The sequence below is a fragment of the Ursus arctos genome, unplaced genomic scaffold, assembly GCF_023065955.2.
Source record: "Ursus arctos isolate Adak ecotype North America unplaced genomic scaffold, UrsArc2.0 scaffold_33, whole genome shotgun sequence".
NCBI lineage: Eukaryota > Metazoa > Chordata > Mammalia > Carnivora > Ursidae > Ursus > Ursus arctos.
The window spans coordinates 16,182,630-16,209,828 of record NW_026623019.1 but is presented as its reverse complement, the minus strand read 5'-3'; the positions used below and the strand labels follow the sequence as shown (position 1 = coordinate 16,209,828).

General features: G+C 42.2%; 1 protein-coding gene and 1 long non-coding RNA gene across 45 annotated transcripts in view; one reads left to right on the top strand and one right to left on the bottom strand.

The window, feature by feature from the left end:
- Window positions 1-26,716, top strand: part of LOC113269841 (uncharacterized) — a 133,421-nt gene extending 106,705 nt beyond the window's left edge. For 23 of the 43 annotated variants that reach the window (XR_008956891.1, XR_007189864.2, XR_008956872.1 and 20 more), the window contains 5 exons: window positions 12,831-13,007; window positions 14,326-14,436; window positions 20,958-21,162; window positions 21,445-21,677; window positions 23,060-26,716. This is a non-coding gene — a long non-coding RNA (uncharacterized LOC113269841). Of the gene's footprint in view, window positions 1-2,909; window positions 6,941-12,830; window positions 13,008-14,325; window positions 21,163-21,425 lie in introns of those variants that run through there. The other 20 variants (XR_007189845.2, XR_007189849.2, XR_007189844.2 and 17 more) reach the window with 7 other exon arrangements.
- Window positions 1-27,199, bottom strand: part of PCSK5 (proprotein convertase subtilisin/kexin type 5) — a 451,769-nt gene that overhangs the window by 145,822 nt on the left and 278,748 nt on the right. Inside the window, exons 15-21 of one of the 2 annotated variants that reach the window (XM_026518825.4) lie at window positions 22,844-22,946; window positions 21,365-21,558; window positions 12,455-12,539; window positions 8,286-8,383; window positions 7,720-7,849; window positions 7,189-7,304; window positions 1,401-4,020 (exon numbers count right to left, since the gene is read on the bottom strand). In XM_026518825.4, the coding sequence (XP_026374610.1) occupies window positions 3,905-4,020; window positions 7,189-7,304; window positions 7,720-7,849; window positions 8,286-8,383; window positions 12,455-12,539; window positions 21,365-21,558; window positions 22,844-22,946 (842 nt within the window). In that variant the 3' untranslated portion in view covers window positions 1,401-3,904. Of the gene's footprint in view, window positions 1-1,400; window positions 4,021-7,188; window positions 7,305-7,719; window positions 7,850-8,285; window positions 8,384-12,454; window positions 12,540-21,364; window positions 21,559-22,843; window positions 22,947-27,199 lie in introns of those variants that run through there. The other variant, XM_026518823.4, reaches the window with a different exon arrangement.

The following is a 27,199-nucleotide window of genomic DNA, read 5'->3' as shown; positions in this document are numbered from 1 at the left end:
GCCCCCCCTAGCTCCAGAACCAATCTGAGTTCCACTTACTCCAGGAAACTTGCCTTGACCAGCTCAATTCAAAGGAATTTCCGCCAGTCTGAACCTAACAACTTAGTGTCCGAGTCATTTGAGGAGAATTCACTGATGTTAATTGTCTTCCTGCTAAGCTTTATTTTTATTGTTCTGTCTGGTTGTGTAATCCCAATCAATTTCAAGCCCATCTGCCTCAGCTTTCTGGTTGGTAAACAGAAGATTATGATAATTTGTAAACAGAGCATACTTCTGCGGTAGAGTTTTTGTGAGAATTGACATAAGGATGCATATACTCTATATTCCCACATTGTGCCAACATAGTAAGTGTTCAATAAAATTAGTCCCCGTCTCCCACCCTCATAATGGGATTTCATGACAGCAGAAGCTCTCTCTAACACGATTTTGTATCCCTAGATCTTTTTTTTAATTCTTAAAAAATTTTTTTAAAAGATTTTATTTATTTATTTAACAGAGAGAGAGACAGCCAGAGAGAGAGGGAACACAGGCGGGGGGAGTGGGAGAGGAAGAAGCAGGCTTCCAGCAGAGGAGCCTGATGTGGGGCTCGATCCCAGGACTCTGGGATCACGCCCTGAGCTGAAGGCAGATGCTTAACAACCGAGCCACCCAGGTGCCCCCGTATCCCTACATCTTTAAACCTAATTGGAGTTCAATTTGGATGTTGCTTTCACTGATTTCTCATTTCTTTTCCCAAAAGGCAGGGCATTGAACCTTCAGAGCTAGAGCCTGCTTCTTACGCAAGGTCCACGAAGATCTGTGATCCATGGTGGGTCTTTGCTGACTATACAGTCCCATCCTGTGGCATGTACTGGAGATTTATTTTAGACGAAGTTGCCTTCTAGGCACCTGGCGCTACAGCCATTGTCAGTTTTACACAGGATATCAGCAAATTGAACAAAGCCTTCTCCCCTTTCAACAGCTTTCACCCCCTCCCCCACCAACTCATGCACAGTCCCTTGATCCCCACCCCTCCAAACATCCACTAGTGAGTGTGCAGTCGTCCATACCCAGGGGAAGCCCAGGGAAAGAGCCCAGACGGCCCAGACCTTGGGGCTGGCATCCGCACAATCTGCTAACCAGCGTGCCAAACTTTTATAGATTTTTTTTCACTTGCTTTCTAAAAATGGGATATAACCTTCATTCAGGACCGAGTCTAACCTCTTCCTTTCTGACACTGCTGTTAGTCGGTCTCTCCTTTTCAACTTCTTCCTCTGCTCACCCTTTCCTTTCCAGCTTTATCTAGATGCTCTGGTCACTTCCATCCTTTCCTTCATATTCAGCCTCTATGTGGAAACACAAGGTTCTCCTTATCTCACCCTTTCAGAGACCTTTACACGTGGGTATGAACAGATCAGATAAACAGGAACTTAGGTTAATTTAATAGAAAAAATAAAATATGGAATAACATTGATTTTGGCCAGTATCAATTACAACCATTCTACTATATTTTACAAAAAAACAACTGAACATTTTACACATGTACAGTATTTTTCAGTAAAAGTGGATTTGGATTTAACAGTGGATCACTAATTAAAAATAAAAAAAGACAAAAGAAAACAGAAGATAGGCCTTTTGTCTCTAGAAGGTTAGAGCATTTAAGTCTCCAAACTTTGTACTACCCATCACATATATCTCATGATGAATATATATATTTATACATAATATATAACATTAACTTAAACTTTGAAAGCATTATGTCCTAGTTAATAATATTCTGTAGATAAACGAGGCAGTGACACACTAGTAGTTAAACCAGTATTTCCATGACGTGCGCCTGCATGGTCGGTGGGAAATGGAACGCACACTGGCGGACCCCAGCGAACCTGGCTATGTTGATGGTAATTTGTCCAAGAACACAGACGTTATTTTTATCTTTCCTATCATAGTAACTTTGTGCCTCAAATAGTATGGGCTGGTTCAGTCAAATGGATTCCTTTGCAGGCAAATCTGGTTTTGCCATCTGCTTGACCTTGCTTTAGGCTTGCGCTTGTCCATTTAGAGACTGTGCCTTTAAATGTGAGACTATCGGCCATCCCCCAGATTAACTTCCTTTCAGATCAGAAGTGTTAGGGAAATGAAAGTTGCTCAGCAAAATCAGTCGAGTCCCTAGTTACTTACGAGTCATTATGTGACTCAGTATTACTGTAATGCTATTGAGAGGGTCATTAGATTCTAATTATTCACCTTAGGTCGGACATTAACTTTGCTGTGTAGGAATGAGTATTTTCAAGGTAGGCTTTTCCCTAGCTTGTTGATTGGGTAGGGATCTTAGCATCCACTTCCCAGCTCCTTCTCCAAGGAATCTCTATTGATATCATCCCTGTTCTCAGCTGTGAGGCCAGTGACATCTTGGGAGTGAAGCTATCAAAGCATCAAGCCCAAAAGATGGCTGGTCACTCCCAAAGCAATGAGGTCACCAATGGAGCTTTGATATGAAAAATGAAGAAACTTGATAGGAGTCTACCCTCCCCTAAATAGAGAAACTCAGAATCGGTAAAAAGACCTATCAGGCATCATTTCTAACCACTGATCCAATATAGTTTTCACATAATTCAGTCTGCTAGATTCCAGGGTGTATTTAAGAATTGTAGAAAACCGGTGAGGATATTTCCGAGAAAACAGACGACCTCATTGACATCCAGCAGACAGATGTACCATAGCACGGTTATAGAGGGACAGAGGAGTGGGAAATAACAGAACCAGGAGGGTACGATCATGCCACCCATCTCCAATTTCCAGTTTTATTTTCTGAAAATGACAAAAGGATAAAACTTCTAATAAGCACCATTGAAGAACGTTGCCCAGCCAACTTGGGCATGAGCTTAAATATTACTTAAATAATTAATTCCATTTCTTAAAAAATACAGGACCTTTTAGGAACTTTGGACTCCAGGAAGAAATGTCCCACATCATATCCAAAATGCTTCCCATCACAACAAATGGAATTTCTGATGGCCTTTAAAAAAATGCTATGGGGATAACGGCCATATAGCACCAGGAGATCGTGCAGGGTCTACAAAGTGAACACTCTGGATTTCAGGGGAGCTGGATCCGTCCCAGCTATTTTGTGTAACTTTGCATTCTGTCCATCACCAATCTGACTGTGCAGAGTGATCCCATCTGACCAGCTGTGTGTAAAATAACCCAATCTGCAAAGCCAAAGCCAGCAGCAGCAAGTCTAGCTGATGAAACCAGTGGAGCCGACTTATCAAGTGAGTATAATGCCAAAACCAGCACATAATGCATGAAGTAAATTATGTGTGGAAAGGATCAATGTTCAACTGTGAAAAACTAAGACAAACGACACTGAATACAACTCTGCGGGATGTTCTTAATGCCCTTCGGTCCACTTTTCTGCCATTTCCCCCAACGGTGGACTCAAGCGTGAAAAATGACAGATGCAAGAGCTTTCTCTTTGATTTTGATCTATGTCTGCTCTTGTGATGTTTTTGAAAGGTATTTTTAGGCGTCTCAAAGGGGAAACAAGCAAGTAAATGCAAAGGGGAAAAAAAAAATGGACCTTCAAAACCAGGGCAGGAAATCAAATCATTACTTTAACGTCAAATTTTGGCATCAAATGCTTTGGTCATACAATACTGTCTCTGTGGCTCTGGCTGTTTAGCACTAAACACCCAGTTATAAAAGGTAGGCTTGTTGTAGGTTTATTTTTTTTTTTTCCATTTAAGTTCTGACAAAACAGTTCACCATCTCCCTGCACAAATTTGAGAGAGAGCAAAAAAGAGAGCAAAAAAGAGAGAGGTGGCTTGCTTTTTTTTTTTTTTTGCTTGTTTTTTTTTTCTTTTTAATAATAATATGGAGTAATCTATAAGTCTACAGGAACAAAGAAATCTAGGATGGCCGCTCAGCCTTGGAATGTACATGTTTTGCAGCAAAGTTGTTGAAGAACCTTCCGCTGGCACAAATTGTTCTTTTTCACTAGCATACAGAAGCCTCCTTCGGCCCAGGACTCTTCCGTTGCTTTTCCAGGAAGTCAGCAAGACAGGGGGGGAGTTGAGGACGGGAGCAGCATGATGCACGCACGGAAGAAGGTTTTGATTGGCCAGAGAGGCAGATGGGGGGATTGCAAGAGATCATTGAGGAGCAGTCAACAAGGAGGAAATTTGGTCCACCCAAAGTGATTTCAGTCAACAGCATTGTTTTTCAAGGAGAGAGATGGCGGTCCAGTGGTAAATGTGTTTGGTGTCCATTTATGAAAGGGAAAAAAAGGATTCGAAAAAAGAATAAATTAGAAATCAATAATAATAAAAGCAAGGGATTTGTCTTCTCAGAATTACCCAGAGCAGAGAGTATACAGTCATTTATACTCTATTTCACTGAGTCCAAGACACCAGGTTTAAGATGCACCGTTATTTTAAGTATGAAGAAAAAACATGCTTCATGCAAGACGTCTTATTGCATGGTGACCCAAGAGTCTTCTCAATTAGAAAATTTGATGCTTATGGAAATATTATTTAAATATTAGTTATATAATAACAGTTGTTTTGTTTTTGTGCTTACACAAAAGCTCTTCCTTCGAATATTAAGCAATTATTTAATTTTTTGAGGCTGTTTCGAACTACAATTAAATTCAACACAAGAAGTAGCAGCCATGTACCTAACTCTGTGACAACGTCAAAGACAATGACACAGCAGCCAATTGGACAAAGTAGCTGTAAGCTGCCATAAATTATAAGATGCATCCGATATCAGAGATGTTAAAATGTAAAAAAAAAAAAAATGTCTTAGAATCATTGAAATATGACAGTCGAAAGAGAATAAATCACAAACCCATAAATGGAATTGCTCTGTGATATGAAAAGCCTGGCGAGCCATCGGTGGTGACCTCCTCATTTAGCTGACCTCAAACGGACTCATGACAAATTACTCTTGCCCACGATCCTGGACACTCCACTTCTACCAAAGTGCCATCTGGCACAGCTTACCCCAGGTTTACCACGGTTTAGAGAAGGCAGTTTAGGCATCCCAGACGTGGCCAGGCTGGCACCGAGTGCTACGGGTGAAAATTTCAAGTGACCGTGGACCTTCTGAGTCTAGAAAATCTTCCTCTGTTTTCTGTTACCAACTTAAAAATTCTGGTCAGATCCGGCTATGGGGGAACCAGGTTTTTAAGGAAAAAGGGGTACTTGCACGGTAGCTGGAGTGCCATCACCGCAACCCTCTAGCCCCGTGTTGTGCGGTGAGAACCCAGAGCCTGAGTGGGTCTGGCCCGTCCCTGCTAGACCAGTCCCGCAGCCCAGAAGCCACAAAGATGCAAAATCACCCACGATGCTCTGTGGAAATGAGCCCAGAGACGGTGCTCTACACGTGTCGTGTGCCCTGTGCTCTCAGTCGTCTTTTTGAAGCTCCTCATAGGAAGTTTCAGAATAACCATACAAGGTCAATGGTATTAGCCTCCTCATTTTTCCAGGTGAGGGAAGTGAGGCCCAGAGAAGTTTATCCCCTGCCCAAGACCTGGAGCCCAGAAAGGAACGACAGTATTCTGACTCCTGATTCTATAGTCTCCCAACCAGAGCACTCTTCTGCCTCTTGTGAAATTTCTAGAAGAGGACCCATGCAAAGGAAGGCAGAGAATAAACCAAGGGGAGTGCCCTTGTCCAGGAAGACAGTTCCAAGTACAGACTTTGTTATTGCTCTATTTTCATAACAATCTAAAGATATTTAAAAATACCAGTGGTTCGAAATGATTTCTTTCTAGGTCACTGAGATGCATGTCTGCGTAAAGTTCAGGCTCAAATTTTAGGGCCCCTTCTGTATGAATTATATCGAGAGTCAAAGTTCACGAAATGTTAAAGTTGGGATAATTTAAATTCATTCATTTATAAATGGGGAAGCTCAGGCTAGAAAATTGAGAGAACTTGGCATTTGCCAATCTGTCAGGGGGAGTGGAGTAAGCCAGACATGCCCAAATCTGGCTGCACATTAGAAACACTTGAGAAGCTTCTAGAAACATCCATGCTTAGATAGCACCCCAAGACCAATTTACCATGAATCTTTGGGGAAGGTGTGTGGTCCTGGCATTTTGGTTGAGAACATCGTGTGCAAAGAAAAGAAAAACAGACCAACATTTAGAAGGCTTAAGTTCTGCACTTGGGTCTATCATTAATTCCTTGCCTCTCAGGTTTAATGAAAGATTCAGGTACCATTTGATTACAATTTACTTATCAAAAGTTTAATCCGAATAAAAGAAGTGGCAATAAACTGGCATCTTCACATGATAGAATTTTATGCTGTAATTAAAAATGAAGTTTCTGAGGACTCTGTAAACCCAGGATGATGTTTACGTCTAATGCTTAATACAAAAAGCCGGATTCAAACCTCCGCATACATGGTATTTAAAAAATCTGGTCAAAAGTACGTTCGGCAAAAGACGGGAAAGAAACACATGAAAAAACTAATTGGAAAAGGTTGCCTGTTATATTCCAAGTATATGAAATTCTGGAAAAAATAAATCTATGGAGACAGTAAAAAAAAAAATTAGTACATTCTGGGGCTGGCGGGGAGGGAGGCAGGGAAGAGTACAGAGGATTTTTAGGGCAGTGAAAGGGTCCTGTATGATTATTACGATGGTGGACATGTATCCCTTTTCATTTGTCCAAACTCACAGAATATACACCACCAAGCGGGACCCCTAATGTGAACCCTGGACTTTGGGTGATAATGGTGGATCAGTGAAGTTTCACTGAGTATAACAAATGTAACCAGTCTGGTGTAGGAGGCTACTAGTGGGGGGAGCGTGGGGTGTGTGTGTGTGTTGCAGGGGGGCAGTCGGCATACATAGGATCTCTCTGTACTTTCTGCTTAATTTTGCTCTGAACCTAAAACTCTCAAGTTAAAAAAAAAAAACCCGCAAAGTTTGCTAATTAAAAACAAAACAAAACATAACTAGGGCCATCTTGGCGAGTGGAACTATAGGTGATTAACTGCTTCTTTTATTTAAAAAAAAAAAAAAAACCCAGACGAAAACCCACTGAGGGTGTGAGTTCAAGACGAATGAATGCCGACAAGCTATTGGACACCTTCTCTTGGACTCATGCTTGATAGTTTCTTTCCCTGGAAATGTATTTGATCGCAACATAAAAAGAGGATCCTGTGTTCAGAGGATCAGAATGAAGAGGTTGTACTCACCGTCCTTGCAGATGGCCCCCATCTGACACGTCCCTAAGTCTAAGAGATACCCGCTGAGGCAGCTCGTACAGTTCTTGAAGCCTGGACCGCTGCACGTCAAACAGCTCGCATCACATCTACGGGGAAAATGTACAGTTCGTGCTTCCCACATCAGGCGCAAGGAGAGGTGTTTGCTGCCCACCTTTAAGGACGTTTTAAACTTAATTCCCCCTTTGAAGATGACACAGAAACCTCTTCTTACCGTAATTGCTACCTCTGACAACATTAAAGAAAGCCCAGCAGGTAGACTGATTTTAAATGGGAGAATGCATTGGACTTGAAACAAATAATACTTCAAAGGTTTTAAAGTGCTCCTGAGACAAAAACAAAAGAGGATTCAAGATAAGCTGGGTTAAAGCTGCAGGGCAGTGTGCATCGGTAAAATGTGGAAACTGACGTCATCATTAATAATGGTTTGGTATTGCTTCTGGAGGTCGTCAAACAAGGAAGCCGGCGATCACGTGCTAGGGCTGAAGGGGCGGGTCCACTTACTTTTTGCAGGATTTGTGTCCGTTCTCTGAAGAGTGGTGAAAATAGTAGCTGAGACTACAGCTCTGCACACATCTCCCGTCCTCCATGAAGTAGCCGTCCGTGCAGTTAATACACCCGTCCGCGCCCGGCCCTTAAAAGCAAGACAAATGCCGGAAACAAAATCTCAGAAGAGCTTGCACGATCGGCTGCTGCTTGCGTAGTTGATGAAGGGGCATGAATATGTTGTCATGGTAAGAGTCACAATTTCATATTTGTGCCTTCTCTTACATTCTGTGGGGAAAAAAACCCACTTCCATTTTAAGCTGAACCCATTTGCCAAATCTCCCCCGGAAAGGGAAGGCGATCTCACTGGGATGTTTCAGTGTCGCAACAAGGACAGAAAGCCCACGGGTGCCTTTCTAGGAGAATACGCGCGTGAGTACTGAAAGAGAATTTTCTCCAGCATTGATTTTAACAATATCTGGTGGGTCGGTCTGTAGGAGTGATGGCTAAAAACAAGCCAACAAACGGCAAAGCAGAGCCAGAGGAATGAACAATAGGTCGCGGGGGTGGCGGGGACAAGATACCAGCACAAGAGGCACAGAAGCGGTGACAGGGCTGACAGTCCTGGCCATTGAAGTACTGTCCGTCCCCACAGGCGATGGAGCACCGGGATCCCTGCAGGCTGAAGACAGAGACACAGATGTTGTGATCAAGGCAAAGAGGTCACGACTCCCCAGCCCCATATGCAACAAATACGGCACCTCCCAGAGACCCGTGGTTTGGCAAAGCTTCAAAGCAGGGGACATCGTCCTGTACCCCTTCTTTTTTCCCTTCCTGATGCCTATCCTGCTTCCCTGTGCCTATAATGATGTCTGTGTCGTGCTGCAAGCTTCGTGGACCTTTTTCTTCATTGTCAGACTGGCTGGCACATCCCCTCTTCACTCCGCACCTTACCCCCCGGGTGTTTTTAAAAGTATCTTACTGACAAAGCTGCTTACCTAACACTACGGCTGACAGCTCTGATCACCAGCCCTACGAAATAGTACATTTACAAGTTGTTCTGTAATTATAAAATGCAGTAGGAACACATGCTAACGTGAGGTACAACTGAATAAGGGGCACAGTGATCTCTGGCCAGCCCACACTCCCGGGAGGAGCTCCTTTGGTTTTTATTTCTGGCTTTAGTTCTTACTGGTTCCCATGAGAACCACACAATTGTAATACACGTTGCCTCTATTTCCTGACTTATTTTAAATGCTAATGAATAATTTCATAGAACGACCTACCTATACTGCGGATGCCCCAAACACCCCAACTTAATTATATGATTGTTTCCAGGTGTTCTCTCGATCATATTTTCTCTATCTAGCACTCTTGGTATTTATTATAGTTGCCAGAATGTTGGATGAGGAATGCATATTTTTTTCTGCTAATATCAATTATGATCGCTTTCCTAGTGTACAGATCAATTCTTAAAATGAAAAAAAATATAATTTGGGACGTTTAATCTACAAATATTGCTCACTGCCTCAGCAGTGTGATTGGAGCTGTAGATTAGCACCTGTCATCCTCTGCCACCAAACAGACGATAGGACAAGATGGGCACACAACAGGGTCAGATGGTTTTTATTCTCTTAGACTCTTCATATTGCTCCAATTCACATCGTAGCTGAATGTACTTTGTATTTGGGTCACACTAACTTGGAAAATGAAATTTATTTTTCCCTACTGGAAAGAACAAAAACGGATAAGAACGGATCCTGAACGGTCCTGTTAATGTTTTAATCCCCCTCCTTCCAGTATTTGATGCGTACATATTTCTGTTTGTTCTTAGCCACTTTTTAAAAAAATGTAAAGGTCTCTTGAGGCAAAACGGCCAACCGTCAAAGCCTCTAAGGAAAAGACAGGCGGTCTCAAGGAGACAGAGGGCGGCGGAACGAAGCATACCCCACTCACAGACTTTACTGGCCAGGGAGCAATGTCATCTAAAAAGTCAGTAAAAGGAAATCCCTTCCCTGTCTGTAGAACTGGAAAATAGGCCATTGCATTCAATGGATGCTTTTGTGGGAGGAAATAGGACCACCAAAAAATTTATCAAAGTTTAAAAAAAAAAAAAAGCTGCCTCACTTTTCTGGTAAAGGGCGTTCCTTCTGAGGTTGGCATGAGTTGGGCATGAGACAGAGGCTGCGCCGTGTGAGAAAGGAGCGAACGTAAGTGGGTCGTGCAACAGACAGCAGGTGCTGTGGGCTCCCCGAAGCCACCTTCTGCTTGCAAAACACAGCGCTGGTGCGGTCGACCCGCCTGGTACAGTGCACACCTGGGTTCTTTCTGTGAGCAACTGGCTAGGCTGGAACGGCGCTGTCCCACATGCTTCAGGGCCCGTGGCTCCCGAGCACTTAAAATGTGGTTAGTGTGGCCCGGGAATGGAATTTTCAACTTTATTTAGTTTTAATTAATTTCGGTCTCAATTGTACAAATTGGCCCTCGCTTCAGTTACTGGCAAAATTCCGAGTAAGGGTGGAACAACCTGGCTACGTAAGATCTACTTTGACTCAATTTTGTAAAATCCAAATACAGATCGAGTGTTTCTCCTAAGGTACTGTCCGAGTTGAGATGTGCCTTCGGGATAAAATGCACACCAGAGTTCAAACACGTGGTATGACAAGAAAGAATGTAAAACATCTCGCTAGGTCTTTTATATTGATTACATGTTGAAATGATAATATTTTGGATATATCTGGTTAATATTTTTTTAAATTTCACCCATATCTTTTTACGTCCTTTAATGTGGCTACTGGCGTATTTAAAATAAAATGAACATATAGGGCTCTCATATTTCTAGTGGAGGGCGTTGGTTAATGTACTCTGTTCCCTAAGAAACACAGTTGACTTAACTCCTGAAAAACATGGGTTTGAATTGCATGAGCCCACCTCTAACCGGATTTTTTCCTAGAAATACAATACAGTGCTCTGAATGTATTTTCTTTATAATTTGCCTAACGTTTTCTCTTCTCTAGGCTTACTTTATTGTAGGAATACAGTATAGAATGCATATGTTAATTGTTTGTAAGATTTCCAGTCCACGGTAGTAATCGGTAGTTACATAGTTAAGAGTAACTTAAGGAGTTAAGGGGCGCCTGGGTGGCGCAGCGGTTAAGCGTCTGCCTTCGGCTCAGGGCGTGATCCCGGCGTTATGGGATCGAGCCCCACATCAGGCTCCTCTGCTATGAGCCTGCTTCTTCCTCTCCCACTCCCCCTGCTTGTGTTCCCTGTCTCATTGGCTGTCTCTATCTCTGTTGAATAAATAAATAAAATTAAAAAAAAAAAAAAAAAGAGTAACTTAAGGAGTTAAAAGTTACATGCAATTTTCAACTGTATGAGGTTGGGGCCCCTAATCCCTGAGTTGTGCAAGGGTCAACTGTATAGAAAATAATCCTAAATAATCTTTCATTTCTCATGGACCAATTATGTGTCTGGTATTGGAATAAGTACTTTATAAATGTTATCACAGTTGATCCTTATAATTCAGCAATGTCGGGGTTATCATCTCATTTTATAGATGACAAAACTGAAGTTCAGAGTGGCTCAGTGACTTGACCAAGATCACGCAGCTGATTAATAGAAGAGGGTTTGGGCCCACATCTATCTTGTCTCCCTTCTTTTTATTATCCTCATCTGCTCCTTGTCCAAAAAGAATTAGGGGGCTGACTAGACTGATACGTATCAAGACTGAAAATCTTGAGACAAAGGTGCTAAACAAATTAATACCGCATTTATGAAAAAAAACCCCACAGATAAAAAATATATTAGAACATCATTTTCATTTAGATTAATATTTATTTGAGAGAGAGAGAGAGAGCATGAGTGGGGAGAGGGGTAGAAGGAGGGAGAAGCAGACTCCCCTGGCTCAATCCCAGGACCCCAAGGTCATGAGCTGAGCTGAAGGCAGATGCTTAGCCAGCTGAGCCACCCAGGTACCCTGATGTTCTGATATTAATTAATACGAAGAGTCGCTTGTCTGGAGCCTGCTAAGTTCACCTCTCCAATTAAAGGTAGAAACAGAGGTATTCTCAATACTTAAAAAGATCTGAGTGCCACAGATTTCTGGCTCTCTGTAAACTCAGGGTCCAACTCCTTACCCGACGGAGGATGGTCTGGCCTTCTCTGTGGTTATCAAGAGCCTCCCTAGTTCATTTGAGCTGTGTGTTCTCTTGCGGAATCTATCAGCTATCTGGCTTTAGCAATGAGCAAGTCACCTCGTCAAGAAAAACATCTCCAGGTGTTAAATCTATGTGCATAGCAGAGCATAATGGAACCAAACCTAAGGTACTTAAGATAAGAGAATGATTGGCTATACGGAGAGAAATAATAAAGATAAGGGAAGAGTTTCCAACCATCAGAGGAATGAATCAGGAGGATTAAATATAATTCATTGGTATTACCTACACAGTAATCCTTGATGGGGGCACTGCGCCGGTCAAAAAGCACAGAGAAAGTCTCTCAAATAGCCATTTTTATTGACGTGTATCAGAGCCATCTTTTCTGAAGAGGATTTTTTTGGTTTGTAAACCTCCCTTAGCCACGATGGCATCCAATTTTTCACGTACAATGGTAAAGATAATGCAAATAGCAATCAAGTGTTTGAATGGGAGTCAAACCAAGGGTGATGGTAAGAGGGTTATTTATTTATATTTTGTTTATATTGAGAAGCTCCCTGGGCTGTGTGACTTGACAAGATCCTTCACTCTCTTACCTTAACCCATCCCTACATTCTGTACAGTTGTGGAATTCGGTACATGTCTTGCAGTTTTCACTGCATTTCCGGCAAACATTTTTCTCTGTTAAAACAAAAACACATACAGACAGAAGTAACAAGGTTATGAATCAGTTGGCCAGCTGGATTCCATAAAAGGAAGTGGAGATGTTCTACTGTTTGCTAACGTACACGACAGTACACATACATGGCCTTGAGCAGAATATTTAGGGAGCCTCACACGGAACATTTGCAGGGCTGGGAAATGCCTGACATCTACCATTTTGCAGACAAGGGAACCCCACAGCCCATTTAATTCTTAGTTGAATAGCTGATCGGCTTTTTCCCCCTTCTTCTTTTTCTCTCTCCTGAACAGGGTTTCCTAACTTTGACAATGACAATCCCATAAAGAAGCTGGGGCCACGCCAGGCTGGAAGGGTTGAGAAGCAGTGCTTACAGCTGTGGAATGGAAGGGTGGACCCCACGCTCACAGCTTGTAGGACCGCTCTGATGAACGTGACCAGAAAACGGAATCTGCATTTAAGACTGTAGGGTAAGGGTTGACGATGTATTTCTTGTATCGTCTAGAATAGTGTCGTGTGCTTTATAGTGGTCGCATATACTGTGACACTGGTATGTCGTTATAATTCAGATACGTCTGTATTCTGGAGAACAGAAATATACTGGCTTAAAACAAACACACTATGGATATGGCTATCCCGTCTAATACCAAAGGCCGCTCCCCATTGGAAAAAAAATGGCAAATGGATGCTTATTCTATAGTGAAAAATGGTGACTTGTTACATTAGCTTAAGGCCTTTTACCTGAGGCAAAATTCTTCTGGAGACAGGATCCCTTCTCTGAGATGCAAGTGGATCATGACCACATACATACGTGGGATTGAACAAAGCTCCTTTCCTCCCTCTACTCTGTGAATGTTGGTGTTCTTCCAGGTTCCACAGAGGAACACTGCTTTAATGGATCCCTATAAGGACCTCCTGAAGGTCCACCTCCTTTCTCAAGTCTGAGCTTCCGCCTCCCCCACCATGAAATATGAAGTCCTTTATAATCTTATGGTAGTCTTCACACAGTCTCCCCTTCACTGTGCCGTTGGGACTCCCGGACCTGGCATAGGATCTGAAGTCCTAGATTTGAATTCTGCTTTTAGCATTTCCAGTGGGCAAGTTCAGGGTCTCTGTTCTCTGTTCGATAAATACTACAGTGATGCCGACCTCTTAGCTTGTCTTGAGGGGAGAATGAAATTACTCAAGGGGAACTCCATGAACTTGAAAGCACTGTAGATGTGTCGGTAGTAATTATTACTAGTCATGATCGTACCTGATCACTATGTTTTAGAGGTCAAAAGACTCATTACAGGCGGAAAATGTAACAGAAGTCAGTTACACAGGAGAGAGAGGCAGAGACCACTCATAGCAGCGAAGCCATTGTTGGAAGAGCCCCTCTTCACCACATACCTCCCAGGCTCTGGGGAAACAACTGACTCTCAGTTATCTTGATCCTATTGTGCACCATCTTGAATCAAATTTCTTTTCCAATAGAATTTTGAATTCTTCAAGAAATACTGCTTATTTCTGGGAATCCCCCAGACTCCCTTCCCCACTCTTATTTTTCCTTTCTCTATCAGGTTGTAGCTCATGTTCCAAACTGGGGGGGAGGGGAGCTACAAGGAAATCTACCCATGTTTCTATAGGGTAAGCTGAGAGATTCCATGTGCCTCGTGGAGAAGTGCCTGCCTTTGAGTCAAGGAACTTTGACTTCTTAAGAAGCAACAGTATCCACTTCAAAATTCTTCCCTGATTTCTGATAAAACAATGCTTGTTCATTTAAACTTGGGTTTTCTTCTTTCTTAGGTTGTGCAGAAACAGGAGATAGCAGTGTCATCACGTATCATGGTGTGACACACTTGTTAATTACCCACAACTCAGAAGTAAAGCAAAAGGGCCCTACCAGAGCATGAACAGGTAGGAATGGCCAAGGATTCCTTAATTCTCCAGGGAACGTACCTTTGTTTCCTAATGACAACGGATTGGGGCCCAAACTCTGTGAAGTGACATGGTCATTTACAGATTTTTGTTTGGTAAAGTTGCAAAGGATTTGTGTGTGGAAGAAGCTCCCCAAGTTCTATTTGTATTGCCATGTAGGAAATTATTCATTTCTTAATCGAAGTATAGGTAACATACAATGTTATATTAGTTGCAGATATAGACTATATTGATTTGACGATTCTATTACTCAGGGTTGACCAAGGTAAGTGTAGTCCCCATCTGTCACCATGCAATGTTTTTACAGTATTACTGACGATATTCCCTAGCTGTACTTTTCATCTCTGTGACTGACTTATTTTGTAACTGGCAGTTTGTACCTCCTTTATGATTTTGCCCATCCCTCCACCCACCTCTGCTCTGGCCACCAACAGTTGTTCTCTGTATTTAAGAGTCTGTTTTTTGTTTTTTTTTTAACTTCCACATATAAGTGAAATCCTACGGTATTTGTCTTTCTCAGTCTGATTTATTTCACTTAGCATAATACCCTCTAGGTCCGTCCATGTTGTTACAAATGGCAAGATCTCCCTCTCTTGTATGGCTGAGTAATACTCCAGTGTGTGTGTGTGTGTGTGTGTGTGTGCGCGCGCGTGCACGCACCACATCTTTTTTTCCTTCAAATTTATTATTTTTTAAAAGGTTTTAATTCCAATGTAGTTAACATACCGTGTTATATTAGTTTCAGGTGTATAATAGAGCGATCCAGCTGTACTCCTTAATCCCCATCACATGTTTCACCCACCCTCTCACCCCCTCCCCTCTGCTCTATCACTTTGCTCTCTATACTTAACAGTCTGCTTCTTGGTTTGTCTTTTTTTTTTTTTTTTCCTTTGATCACTTGTTTTGTTTCTTAAATTCTACATGTGAGTGGAATCCTGTGTATCTGTCTTTCTCTGACTTATTTCACTTAGCATTATACTCTCTAGCTTCGTCCGTGTTGTTGCAAATAGCAAGATTTCATTGTTTTTAATGGCTCAATAGTCCTCCATTGGGGGTGTGGGTGTGTATGATGAATGGATAATCCTTCTTTACCCATTCATCTGTCAGTGAACACTTGGGTTTCTTACATACTTTGGCTATTGTAAATAATGCTGCAATAAACATAGGGGTGCATATATCTTTTTTAATCAGCATTTTTGTATTCTTTGGGCAAATACCCATAGTGGGATTACTGGATTGTATGGTATTTTTGATTTCTTGTTTCTTAACACTGACTGGTGTCCGTTCTTGATAGCCCCTCATACATTCTAGAATAGCTATCTCATTGTGGTTTTGATTTGCACTTCCCTGATGATTAGGGATGCTGGACATCTTTTCATATACGTCTGTTGGCATCTGTAGGTCTTCTTTGGAAAAATTTCTATTCAGATCCTCTGCCCATTTTTTTTATTGCATTATATTTTTGGTGTTGAGTCATATAAGTTCTTTATATATTTTAGATATTAACCCCGTATCAGATACATCATTGGCAAGTATCTTCTCTTATTCACTAGGTTGCCTTTTTATTTTGTTGATGGTTTCCTTTAGTGTGAAAAAGCTTGTCATTTTGGTGAAGTCCCTATATAGTTGCTGTTGTTTCTTGTGCCTGAAGAGACCTATCTATAAATGGGCTGCTAAGGGCAATGCTCAAGAGATTACTGCCTATGTTTTCTTTAAGGATTTTTATGGTTTAGGTCTCACATTTAAGTCTGTATTCCATTTCGAGTTTATTTTTGTGTATGGGGTAAGGAAGTGGTGCTGTTTCATTCTCTTGCATGTAGCTGTCCAGTTTTCCCAGCACCATGTATTGAAGAGATTGTCTTTTCTCTATTGTATATTCTTGCTTCCTTGGTCAGAGATTAACTGACCAGATAGATGTTGGTATATTTCTGGGGTTTCTATCTTGTTCCATTGATCTAGGTGTCTATTTTTGTGCCAGCACTATGCTGTTTTGATTACTGTACCTTTGTAGTAGATCTTGAAATCTGGGATTGTGATACCTTCAGCTTTGTTCTTTTCTCTCAGTATCGCTTTGGCTTTTCAGGGTCTTTTGTGGTTCCATAGAGAATTTAGGATTGTTTGCCGCAGTTCTGTGAAAAATGCTTTTGGTATTTTGGTAGAGATTGCAATGAATCTGTAGATTGCTTTGGGTAGTATGAATATTTTAACAATATTCTTCCAATCGCTGAACATGGTGTATCTTTCTACTTGTTCATGTCATCTTCAATTTCTTTCATCAGCGTTTGGTAGTTTTCAGAATACAGGTCTTTCATCTCCTTGATGAAATTTATTTCTAGGTATTTATTCTTTTCAGTGCAATTACAATGGCGTTAATTTCTCTTTCTGCTACTTCATTATTAGTGTATAGAAATGCAACAGATTTCTGTATATTAATTTTGTGTCCTGAAACTTCACTGAATTCATTTATCAGTTCCAATAGTTTTTTGGTGAAGTCTTTAGCATTTTCTATGTATGGTATCTTGTCATCTGCAGGTAGTGACAGTTTTACTTCTTTACCAATCTGGATGTCCTTTATTCTTTTTCTTGTCTGATTGCTGCAGCTAGAACTTCCAGTATTATGTTGAGTAACGGTGGTGAGAGTGGACATCCTTGTCTTATTTTTGTCTTAGAGGATGAGTTCTCAGTTTTCATTATTGAGTATGATGTCAGTTGTGGGTTCGTCACATATGGCTTTTGTTATGTTCAGATATGTTCCCTTTAACCCCACATTGTCGAGAAGTTTTAACATGAATGCATGTTGTATCTTGTCAAATGCTTTTTCTGCATCTGTTGAGATTATATTTTTTTATTCTCCCCTTGTTTATGTGATATCATATTGATTAGTGACTATTAAGCCATACTTGCATCTCTGGGATAAATCCCACTTGATCGAGCTAAGTGATTTTTTTAATGTACTACTGAACTCGGTTTGTTAGTCTTTTGTTAAGGATTTTTGCATCTGTTTTCATCAGAGGTATTGGCCTGTAGTTTTCTTTTTACATAATGTCTTTATCTGGTTCTGAGATCAAGGTAATGCTGGCCTCATAGATGAATTTAGAGGTTTTCTTCCTCTTTGGAATCATTTGAGAAGAATAGGTATTCTTGTTTAAAAGTATGTAGAACTCACGTGTGATTCCATCTGGTCCTTGATTTGTGTTTGTTGGGACTTTCTGACTGCTGATTCCGTTTCAGTATTAGTAATTGGTCTGCTCAGATTTTCTATTTCTTCCTGATTTAGTTTTCAGAAATTGTATGTTTCTGGGAATTTATTCATTTCTTCTAGATTGTCCAATTGTTTGGCAGATAATGTTTCAACATTTTCTTATAGTTTTTTGTATTTCTATGATATTATTTCTCCTCCTTCATTTCTGACTTGGAATCTTCTCTTGATAAGTCTGGCTAAATATCAGTTTTGCTTATCTTTCCTAAGAACCAGGTCTTGGTTTCATTGGTATTTTTTTTTTTTGGGGGGGGGTCTCTATTTCATTAATTATTTCCTTCTCGTGGCTTTGGACTTTGTTGTTCTTTTTTTGTTTCTTGAGGCAGGCCTAAGAGCACTATAGATTTCCCTCTTAGAACTGCTTTTGCTGATTCCCAAAGATTTTAAGCTACTGTCTTTTCATTTATTTCCATGCATTTTTTAAATTTTTTTCTTTTTCATTGACACATTGGTCAATTAGTAGCATGTTGTTTAACCTCCATGTTTTTGGGGTTTTTGTTCCCTCTAGTTTCATACCATTTAAGTTAGGAAACATGCTTGATATGATTTCAATCTTCTTAAATACAGTGAGACTTGTTTTGTGGCCTAACATGTTATGTATACCAGAGAATGGCTCATGTGCACTTGAAAAGGATGTGTATTGCTACCCTGAGTTTTGTTCTTTTTTTCCACTTACATTTGCCTGGTTTGCTCTTTCATCCCTTCACTTTCAGTCTGTACATGTAATTAGGTGTGAAGTAAGTCCCTTGTAGGCAGCATACAGATGGGTATTGTTTTCTTATTCATGCACAATACGTCTTTTGATTTGGAGTATTTATTTACATTCAAAGTAATTACTATAGATAGGTAGTTATTGCCATTTTGTTAATTGTATTCTGGTTGTTTTCGTAGTTCTTCTTGATTCCTCTTCCCTTGTGGATTGATGATTTTCCTTAGTGATATGGTTGGAGTCCTTTCTCTCTTTTTGTGTGCATATCACAGCTTCCTGATTTGTGGTTACCATTGGGTTCTATATTGAGCTGAGGGTTGCTTAAGTTCAAATACATTGTAAAACTACTGAAATTAACTGTCACCTCCATGTTTTATGTATGTGATGTTTTAATTTTTCTAGATACTGATTGTACTACCTCGTGTTTTAAATTCCATACTGGCTTTATAGTGATTAATCTATCTTTACTCTCTGTTCACTTGTACCTTTAATATATTTTTTTTCTAGTGATGGCCTATTCTTTCCATTTAAAGAATTCCCTTTAACATTTCTTGTAAGCCTGATTTAGTGGGATGAACTCCTTTAACTTTTCTTTGTTGAATGCTATACTTTCTGGGTAGAGTGTTTTTGGTTTGTTGTAGCACTTTGCCGGCCAGAGGGGAGTAGCATGCTATATTCAAAGTTTCTGCTGATCAGCTGATAGCCTTATTTGGCTTCTCATTACTTTTTGTCATTTTTAGTGTCTTGGTGTGGACCTCCTTGGGTTCATTTTGTTAGGGGTTCTTTGTTTTTCCTGGACGTAGATGTTGCTTCTTTCCCCAGGTTAGGGAAGTTTTCAGCCCCCTCTCCTCTCCTCGCGGGATCCCTGTAATGTGCATGTTACTATGCTTGATGATGCCACCAGAGTTCCCTTAACCTACTCTCATTTTTCATTCTTTGGGTTGTTTTCCGTTACCCTGTCTTACACTAAATGGAATCAACAGGTCAGTGATAGTGGATTTTTATTTCAGTTAATAAATTTATCAGCTCTGACTCATTTTTATATTTTCTCTCTGTTGAAGGTCTGAGAATCTCAGTGACAAGTACTTTGAATCCTTTATCACGCATTTGCTTATTTCCATTTCGTTTGGGACATATTCCTCATTTCGTCTGTTTTTCAGCCTGTTGTGGCTGAGTCGCAACTGCCCTCAGCCCAGCCAGCCGCAATGATCCACTCTGCCTGCTATGAGTGTCCTGGGCAGGGTTGAGGCCTGTCTGGCACAGCGACAGGCTTGGTGAGTGGGGCCGGCAGTGAGCCCAGCTGGCTGCAGTTAGTCCCTCGGCCACAGCTACAGGTGCACTGAAGGGCAGGGCTGGCTTCTTGCCCAGCCAGCTGTGAGGCTCCCCGGTAGGGACTGCAAGTGTGCTGCTATGAGGGCTTGTCTCCTCCCTCCCCAGGCGTGAGTGAGTCCCTTCGGAGTGGCACCCTCCAGGTGGGAGTGGTGGGCAGGAGCCACTCTGAAGGGCGGACTGCTGCGTTGGGCTTGGATGGGGAAGAGCACCCAGTGCTCTAGCGAAGTAGATGGAGAGGGTTCACGCTACCTTTCACAAACACCCAGCTATCTATCTAAGGCTTGGGGAGGAATGGCACTTACCAGCACTTTTGTTTCTAGAGAAATATTCTGGACATCTCTGCCCGGGGACAGATCTAATCTGCCCAGGACAGATTAGTCAATAGAGCTCCTTCCTCTATAACTGCAGGCACTTTTCAAACTGCTGCTTCTATGCTGTCTGGGTGGAATTATTTAGTTTGCTGGATCTTTAAGGATGATGGAGACTCAGCTTCCTATGGCCCTCAGGCTCTCTTGGAACTAAGCCCCCCTGGAGTTAAGATCTCCTGGTTTCTAAAGCCAGACATTTGGGGGAACTCATCTTCCTCGTGCTGGGGGTGCCTGGTGTGGGGTCAGATCCTCTTGCTTCTCCATGCTTGTGATGTGTGTGTAGTAAGAGGCATAGGGGTTTGGTTTCCAACTGTCTCCACCTCTTTACAAGGTGAGCCTCTGTCTACAATGAACCGTGGAAGGTCTGTCCTGCCAGTCTTCAGGTGGTTTTCAGTCAGTTGTTCAAATGCAGCTGTTCTCTCAGTGTGTCTGAGGGACAAGGTGAGTTCAGGATCCTACTCTGTCTTCTCTCATCTCTCTGGAAATTCTTCAGTTTTGTTTCTAACTTGGCAAATGGATTTTATGTTGCCTTTCCTCATGGACTGGACTAACTCTAGTCTTAGACACACGTCTATTCCATATTCACATCAAAGTCCCGTTTTCTAGACCTGAAAGCACACACTGATACCATACAGGCCAGGTTGCTTTGGTTAGTGTCTAGAAAAAAGCAGGCTTGGCTGCTATCTTTTGAAAGCCTGCTTATGAAGCTGGCCCGTGGCTAGTATCTGGGAATTGGATTTCAGGAGGGTTTCCGCCACCCTGATAGAGTGGCTCAGGGTGCCTACACGGTACAAACAATATGGTTTCTGCTGAACATCTGCCTTCCTTCCAGGATCCAGGAATTTTGGTATGTGCCAGGGAGAGGGTGTCTTCACGACCACAACCCTGGGCACTGAGACTCTAGGTTGTAACCAGTTGTGGCTGGGGGACTTCAGTGCATCCTGGGAGAACACTTAGAAGCTCAACGCCGTACTGTGTCTTATGGGTCCTCCTAGCAAATCACTGAATCTGGGGATGAGCCTGAGGACTCCCTGACGGTAAGTTACAAGCATTTTCACATCAATTATTTTTTTTATAAAAATGGTTACAAATTCATTGTTACAATTCTAACCGTGTTCTCTTAAAAACCGGGTGTAGGCCCTGTTTGATATAACCCAGGCCTCAATTTCCCTCCTAATGTCATTCAAATGAAAACCTTCCCTTTCCGCTCTGAAAGCCACATATCTGAAATCGACTCACTGGTGTCCGGGTAGGATCCGTCAGGGCAGTGGGTAAGGCAGCTGTTGATTTCTTCATTTAGGAAATGCCCATATTTACAGGACAGGCACTGGTCCCCATGGCTCCCAAAGCAGGACTCACAGTTGGGCGCACACTTTCTGCATCGCTTCTTGTCAGCATGGTAGTGGCCGGAGGGGCAGCTGGAGACACAGATCCTGCATTGTGGAACGACAAGAAAGAAGGGCAGCATCACCGGAGACGGAGTCCTCGGCACTCTTGGGGGTGCTCAGCCAACAGCCGTCTTCCAGCGCAAGATCCTTTGTAAACCACCACGGTAACACCTATCCAAAGAGCCAGATTCTGCTGGTTGAAGCTTTTTCCTGGGTGGGGGGCTGAAGCAGCCAGGCAGCCGCCCAATACCAAGTCCGCCGAGTAAGGCATGTCTCGGTCCAAACCATCTTCTGGTTTGGGACTAAGCTCTTTAAAGGGGATGAGGGTTAGAAACTGAGGCTCAAGAGGAAGGTTGTGGCATGGGGTTGAAGGGAAACTATGGGGAATCACGATTTTATACCAAAGTTGCTAATACGGGGTTACTTCTCTTTCTGTGTGTTGTCCCAGGGACCCTGTGCACCAGTGGTAATGGCTTTACGCTATTGTCTAATATAAATACATTTAAAGAAGGAACTTCCTTGTTTGCCTATAACTGAAGGACAGCACTTTGTTTACTCATTCAACAAATATTTACTACCGAGTACCAAGTAAAATGTCAGGCATTTTGCTGGTCTGCGAGGTTCTGTAGTAGCCAAGGGCCCTTCCTTTAAGGCACTGAAATTCCAGCATGCACGCAAACAGGAAGTAGAACGTGTCTGGGTCTGTCTGGGTGACTGAGGTGTGGACTGACTGACTGCAAGTCAGCTCCGGTAGTATGTTTTCCCTGAAGGAGGAGGGAGCAGGGGGCAGGGCTCGGAGAAATGCTGGGAGCGGAGAGCCTCTGATGGGCCATCCAGGGGCCTCCCGGTGGACAGATCTGCACAACTTGAGGCCGAAGCCAGGGACTCAGAGTTACGGTGACCAAGCAGGTCCACCTCAGGGCCCAGAGTGGAATCGGGGGGGATGAGCAGGGCCCAGCCCCTTTGCCACACGGGAACGCATCTGTTGGGCTGGATGCTGGCATTTTCATGAAGGGCAAACAGAGCTCTGGCATCCGACATCCTTGGGATGGGAAAGGTCTAGAGGGGAAGAGCAGTCCGATGTAGAGCTAGTCCCTCCCCTAAGGCCCTTCCAAACGTGAGCAAAGACAATTGCAGCGTGACGGCATACAGGGACACTGAGTATGGGTTTCAGCCTTTGGAATGACACCGGGAGGCGGTGGGCTCGTGCAGCAGCCTCTTTTCTGGGCTTAAGTCCCGGGGGGAGGACGTCGGCAGACGAGGCTGGAGCGCAGCCGGTGGGAGCACTCGGGGCATGCTGCGGGGGACTCGGCCTCAGGCTCGTTCTTACCTGGTGTTGTTTTTCAGCTTGTAGTAGTAGTTCAAGCAGTCGTTGCAGTGGTCTGGCCCCGGCCCGTCACAGCCGACCTCGCTGCACTCGGGGTCACAGGGACCTTCTCCGGGGGAAGGAAAAATGAAAACAAGACTTGGAAAAAACGATTTAAAAGCGGGTCAGTTTTACCTTGAATTTGGTATAAAAGACGACTTTTTTGTCTTCCTTATGCAGTGAGAGTTTAAGCACAGAGATGAACTCCTGACTTTTTGGGGAGAAAAACCTCCATTACCTACATATCAAGAATGTAAATCCAGTCGTGGCCTGGTCTTCAAAAGCACACGTGGCTGCCTTGTGGCAGATAACAAATATCTCAGAATTCAAACGCACAGTGCCACCGTGGCAACTGGAAAAGAACGGATGGCAATTAAATGTCGGATTGACAGAAAAATGAGAAGTTAAGCTGCTGACAGAAAAAAGGAAAAGCTGTATTATTCCATGCCTGGACCAGATTGCCGGCTTGCCCACGGTCAGTAAAACCACGGAATGCCTGTGAGATGCTGTAGCCGGCAAGCGACATCGTCACGGCATCTGGGGCAAGCCTTTATCAGTATCCGGTCTTGGATTACAAAGCAGGTACTTAACGGCACAGATAATAGATTTAGAAGTGCATCCTACCCACAGGACGGTGGGCAACTCAACAAAAGAAAACTAGACATAAAGTTTTAAAAATGCAAGCGAGCTTAAAGATTTCCAGACCTAGGATGAAGCATGCTAATCTCTCATGACATATTCTTCGGTCTAGAGACAAAGAACAGAGGGAAAAAAAAAAATGTCAGAAAGATGGGAGATTTTTATAACTGATGAAAAGCTTTCCAATGACAGGGGCTAGACCTTTTGCTTGAACTAACTCCCTGTTCTCCATATTTTAGGACATTTGGTCTTGTAATCTTCAAGCTCTTTCCTGTTGAAAATTCACATGATTTTAACTAGCCATAAACATCCCGCACAGAACGTACGAACAGTAAGTTGCTACGTCAGATGTGTCTGAACCAGACTTATTTGAAGCAAAAGGATTTACTGTTGAACCTTGATCTCCTTTAGTCATAGGACTCTCTTCTACAGTTACTGAGTCAGAACAGAAAATGGTAGAACCTAGGAGGAATGACTTAGAGAAAAATCTAGCATTCAACCACCCTCATTTACCCAGTGAGAAAACCATACTTTCTAAGAATTAGAGTGGCTTGTCCAGAATCACACAGCCCAGGATCAGCATCGGTCCCCCTTCTTAATCCGGCTCCCCTACACAGAAGTAGTAAATCAGGTACTCGGGATGACCTTTCAAAAGGAATACAGACTTGAAATATATTTCTGATTAAGAGTCATCTGACAGTGCTGTTTATCTCTTCGTTCTCCCAAGCCTTAAAACTGATCTCTAAATTAAATTCCCCAGCCAGTATAACATGGGACCTTTCGGCTCTCTGCATGTCAGGGTTGGAGCTCAGCCAGCTGGGGGTCATACAGCCCCTGGAATCTCATGAAAAAGTGCAGGGATCTGGTTAGGATAATGCCATCTGTGCCTTTAGCCAGGCTGACTTCTTCATGAAGGTGAAAATCACAGCTCTGAAGCAAAGGAATCATGGGTGGCCCTAAATTTTCACCAGATGATTTCTGCAATTAACGCCCCCTCCCCCCCAACTTATATGTGCCAAAGGGCTCCGTATGGCCTGTTCGTGTGCTGTGCTGTTTCTTTTAAACTGTCCCAGATGCAGTTCAGCATTTTAGGTTGCAGGGGAATAATGAAATAATTAATTGTCTCTGTTCTCTCATAAGTGCCAATCTGGGCATTTTGGAGATGTGAACAAGAAAAACCACAGAGATAGAGAACCGTTTGTTCAGAATTTTAAGATGACCAAAATGTGAATTGGAAACCTACCAGAAGGCATATAGCAACAGGTCACTATTATGCTCAGTTTATGTTCTTGGATAGCCTATCAGAGAAGATGAAATGGTTTGCTGGTGAATAGTAATGTTACAAGCTCAAAACAAGATCATCTAACACACTCGAGCTCCGGTTAGCTCAACTGGTTTGAATTATTCCAGTTTACGATGGACTCTGGGATACTACCTGTTTAAGATATTCTGTTAAGGTGATTAATGAAGTATGTTTCTCCTATCGCAGGAGCACTGAATGCTCCTTTAAGTGGTAGGGCAACAGGACAGAAAGCAGAGGGGTGTCTGAGTGGCTCAGGTCAAGATCTCATGGATCCAGGGACCATGCCCCAGGTGGGGCTCCCCGCTCAGCAGGGAGTCCGCTTCTCCTCCTTCCTCCCCACTTGTGCGCTCTCTCTCTCCAATACATAAAATCAGAAATATACTTTGAAGGAGGAAAAAAAAATTACAGCTGCTATAATACCTAAGCTGCCCCAGAAAATCAACCCTAAACCATAAGTATGCAACGATCAATAGATTTCCTAGATACCAGCATGTGCTAGTTGGAAAAGATGCCATATTTTCTATTATAATAGCAACAAGACCCCAAAATATGTAGGAATAACACTAAGAAGAAGAATACAACATAAGATTTCAGTAAAATGGGACATGGTCTGTGTTTTAGGTGGAAAGACTGTATATTATAAAAGCAGTTCTTACCTAAACAATTCTTCCCATGAGATTGCATGTAAATTCACATGAAATTCCAATGGGATCTTTATAGGTAGACTTAAGAATTGCTACGAAAACAAGATGTTCAACAGAGTAAAATATAGTGTGGGTGTTACCAGATTAAGAATTATTAGATTAAAAAATCAGAAAAGGAGGTACTTGAAGTGACCCTGGCATAAGAATTACTTCTATTCTGTTACGAAGGAAAGGTCCTGGAATCGAGCCCGGCGTGGGGCTCCCTGCTCAGTGGGGAGTCTGCTTCTCCCTCTCCAATAAATATTTAAAAATGAAAGGAAGGTCCTAAACTAGTAAAAGAAGGGATGAGAACCCAGCCACTAATGTCTATTTGGAAAATAAAGACCGTTTTATCTCATAAACCACAATAAGTTCCAGATGAATTAATGGCCAAATGTAAAAATCAGAGATTAGAAAACGATGCATGTGGGTAGTTGATTTTAAAGACTAAAACTTCTTTAAAAACAACACACAAGTGAGATCTGAAACGATAAACCCTACCCTCCAATTTTCTTTTTCCGTCAAAACACCACCACAAAACAAAACCTACATTTTGGAAGCAAGCAATAACTGAGGAAATGTTTTCAGCAAATAGAGTAGTTCCTCCCCACTCCTGTCTGCTCGAAACCGTGGATAGTACCAAACCCTCTATATAGGGTTTTTTTCCTATACATACATACCTGTGATAACATTTAATTTTTAAATTAGGCACAGGGAGAAACTAGAACAATTATATCAATATACCATGACAGAAGGATGTGAATGCAGTCTCTCTAAATATCTTGCTATTAACGTAGCATTAAGCTATTAATGACCAGAAGATCATCAGCTTCCTGACCGTTAATAAGGGGATACTACTTGGAAACCCCAGATAAGGGGGAACTACTGTATGGAAAAATGTGAGACACATTAACATACAAAGAGTTCTGATGAATAGATAAGAAAATTGGATAAAATATAATTATGTTTCATTCCTAGAACTACCGAGGGAAAAATGATTTACTAATAAAGCTATAAAAAGTTTAAACTGGGGGCGCCTGGGTGGCGCAGTCGTTAAGCGTCTGCCTTCGGCTCAGGGCGTGATCCCGGCATTCTGGAATCAAGCCCCACATCAGGCTCCTCCGCTGAGAGCCTGCTTCTTCCTCTCCCACTCCCCCTGCTTGTGTTCCCTCTCTGTCGAATAAATAAATAAAATCTTAAAAAAAAAAAAAAGTTTAAACTTTTTTTTTTTCTTGGTGCTTTTTTTCTTTCCACTCAATTTTGGCAGGAACGAGTGTAATAAACGCACAGCTGTCACAGCATAGACTGGCACATCTTGTCCGGAAAGGAACGTGACAAAATGTGTCCAAGCTCTCAAACCGATCATTCCCTTTGATGCAGTAGTACTCAGAACTCCATTCGAAGGAAATAATTAAAATAGTGATGTTCATCCAAATCTTATTTAAAAGAGTGTAAAACTCCAAGCAAACTACACAGCCCAGATTATAGTACAATCATAGGATGGACTGTTATGCTGTCTTTTAAATATTTGTTGTGAGGATATGTGATAATAACCACAAGAGGAAGAAAAAGGATATGAAAACTCTACAGTGCTTTTAGCTTTGAAGAAAAGAAACGTGCAAATATTTGGGGGGATAGAAAAGAAGATGGAAGAAAATATATTTGAATAGGGGTAGGAGTTGATCTCTGCGCAGT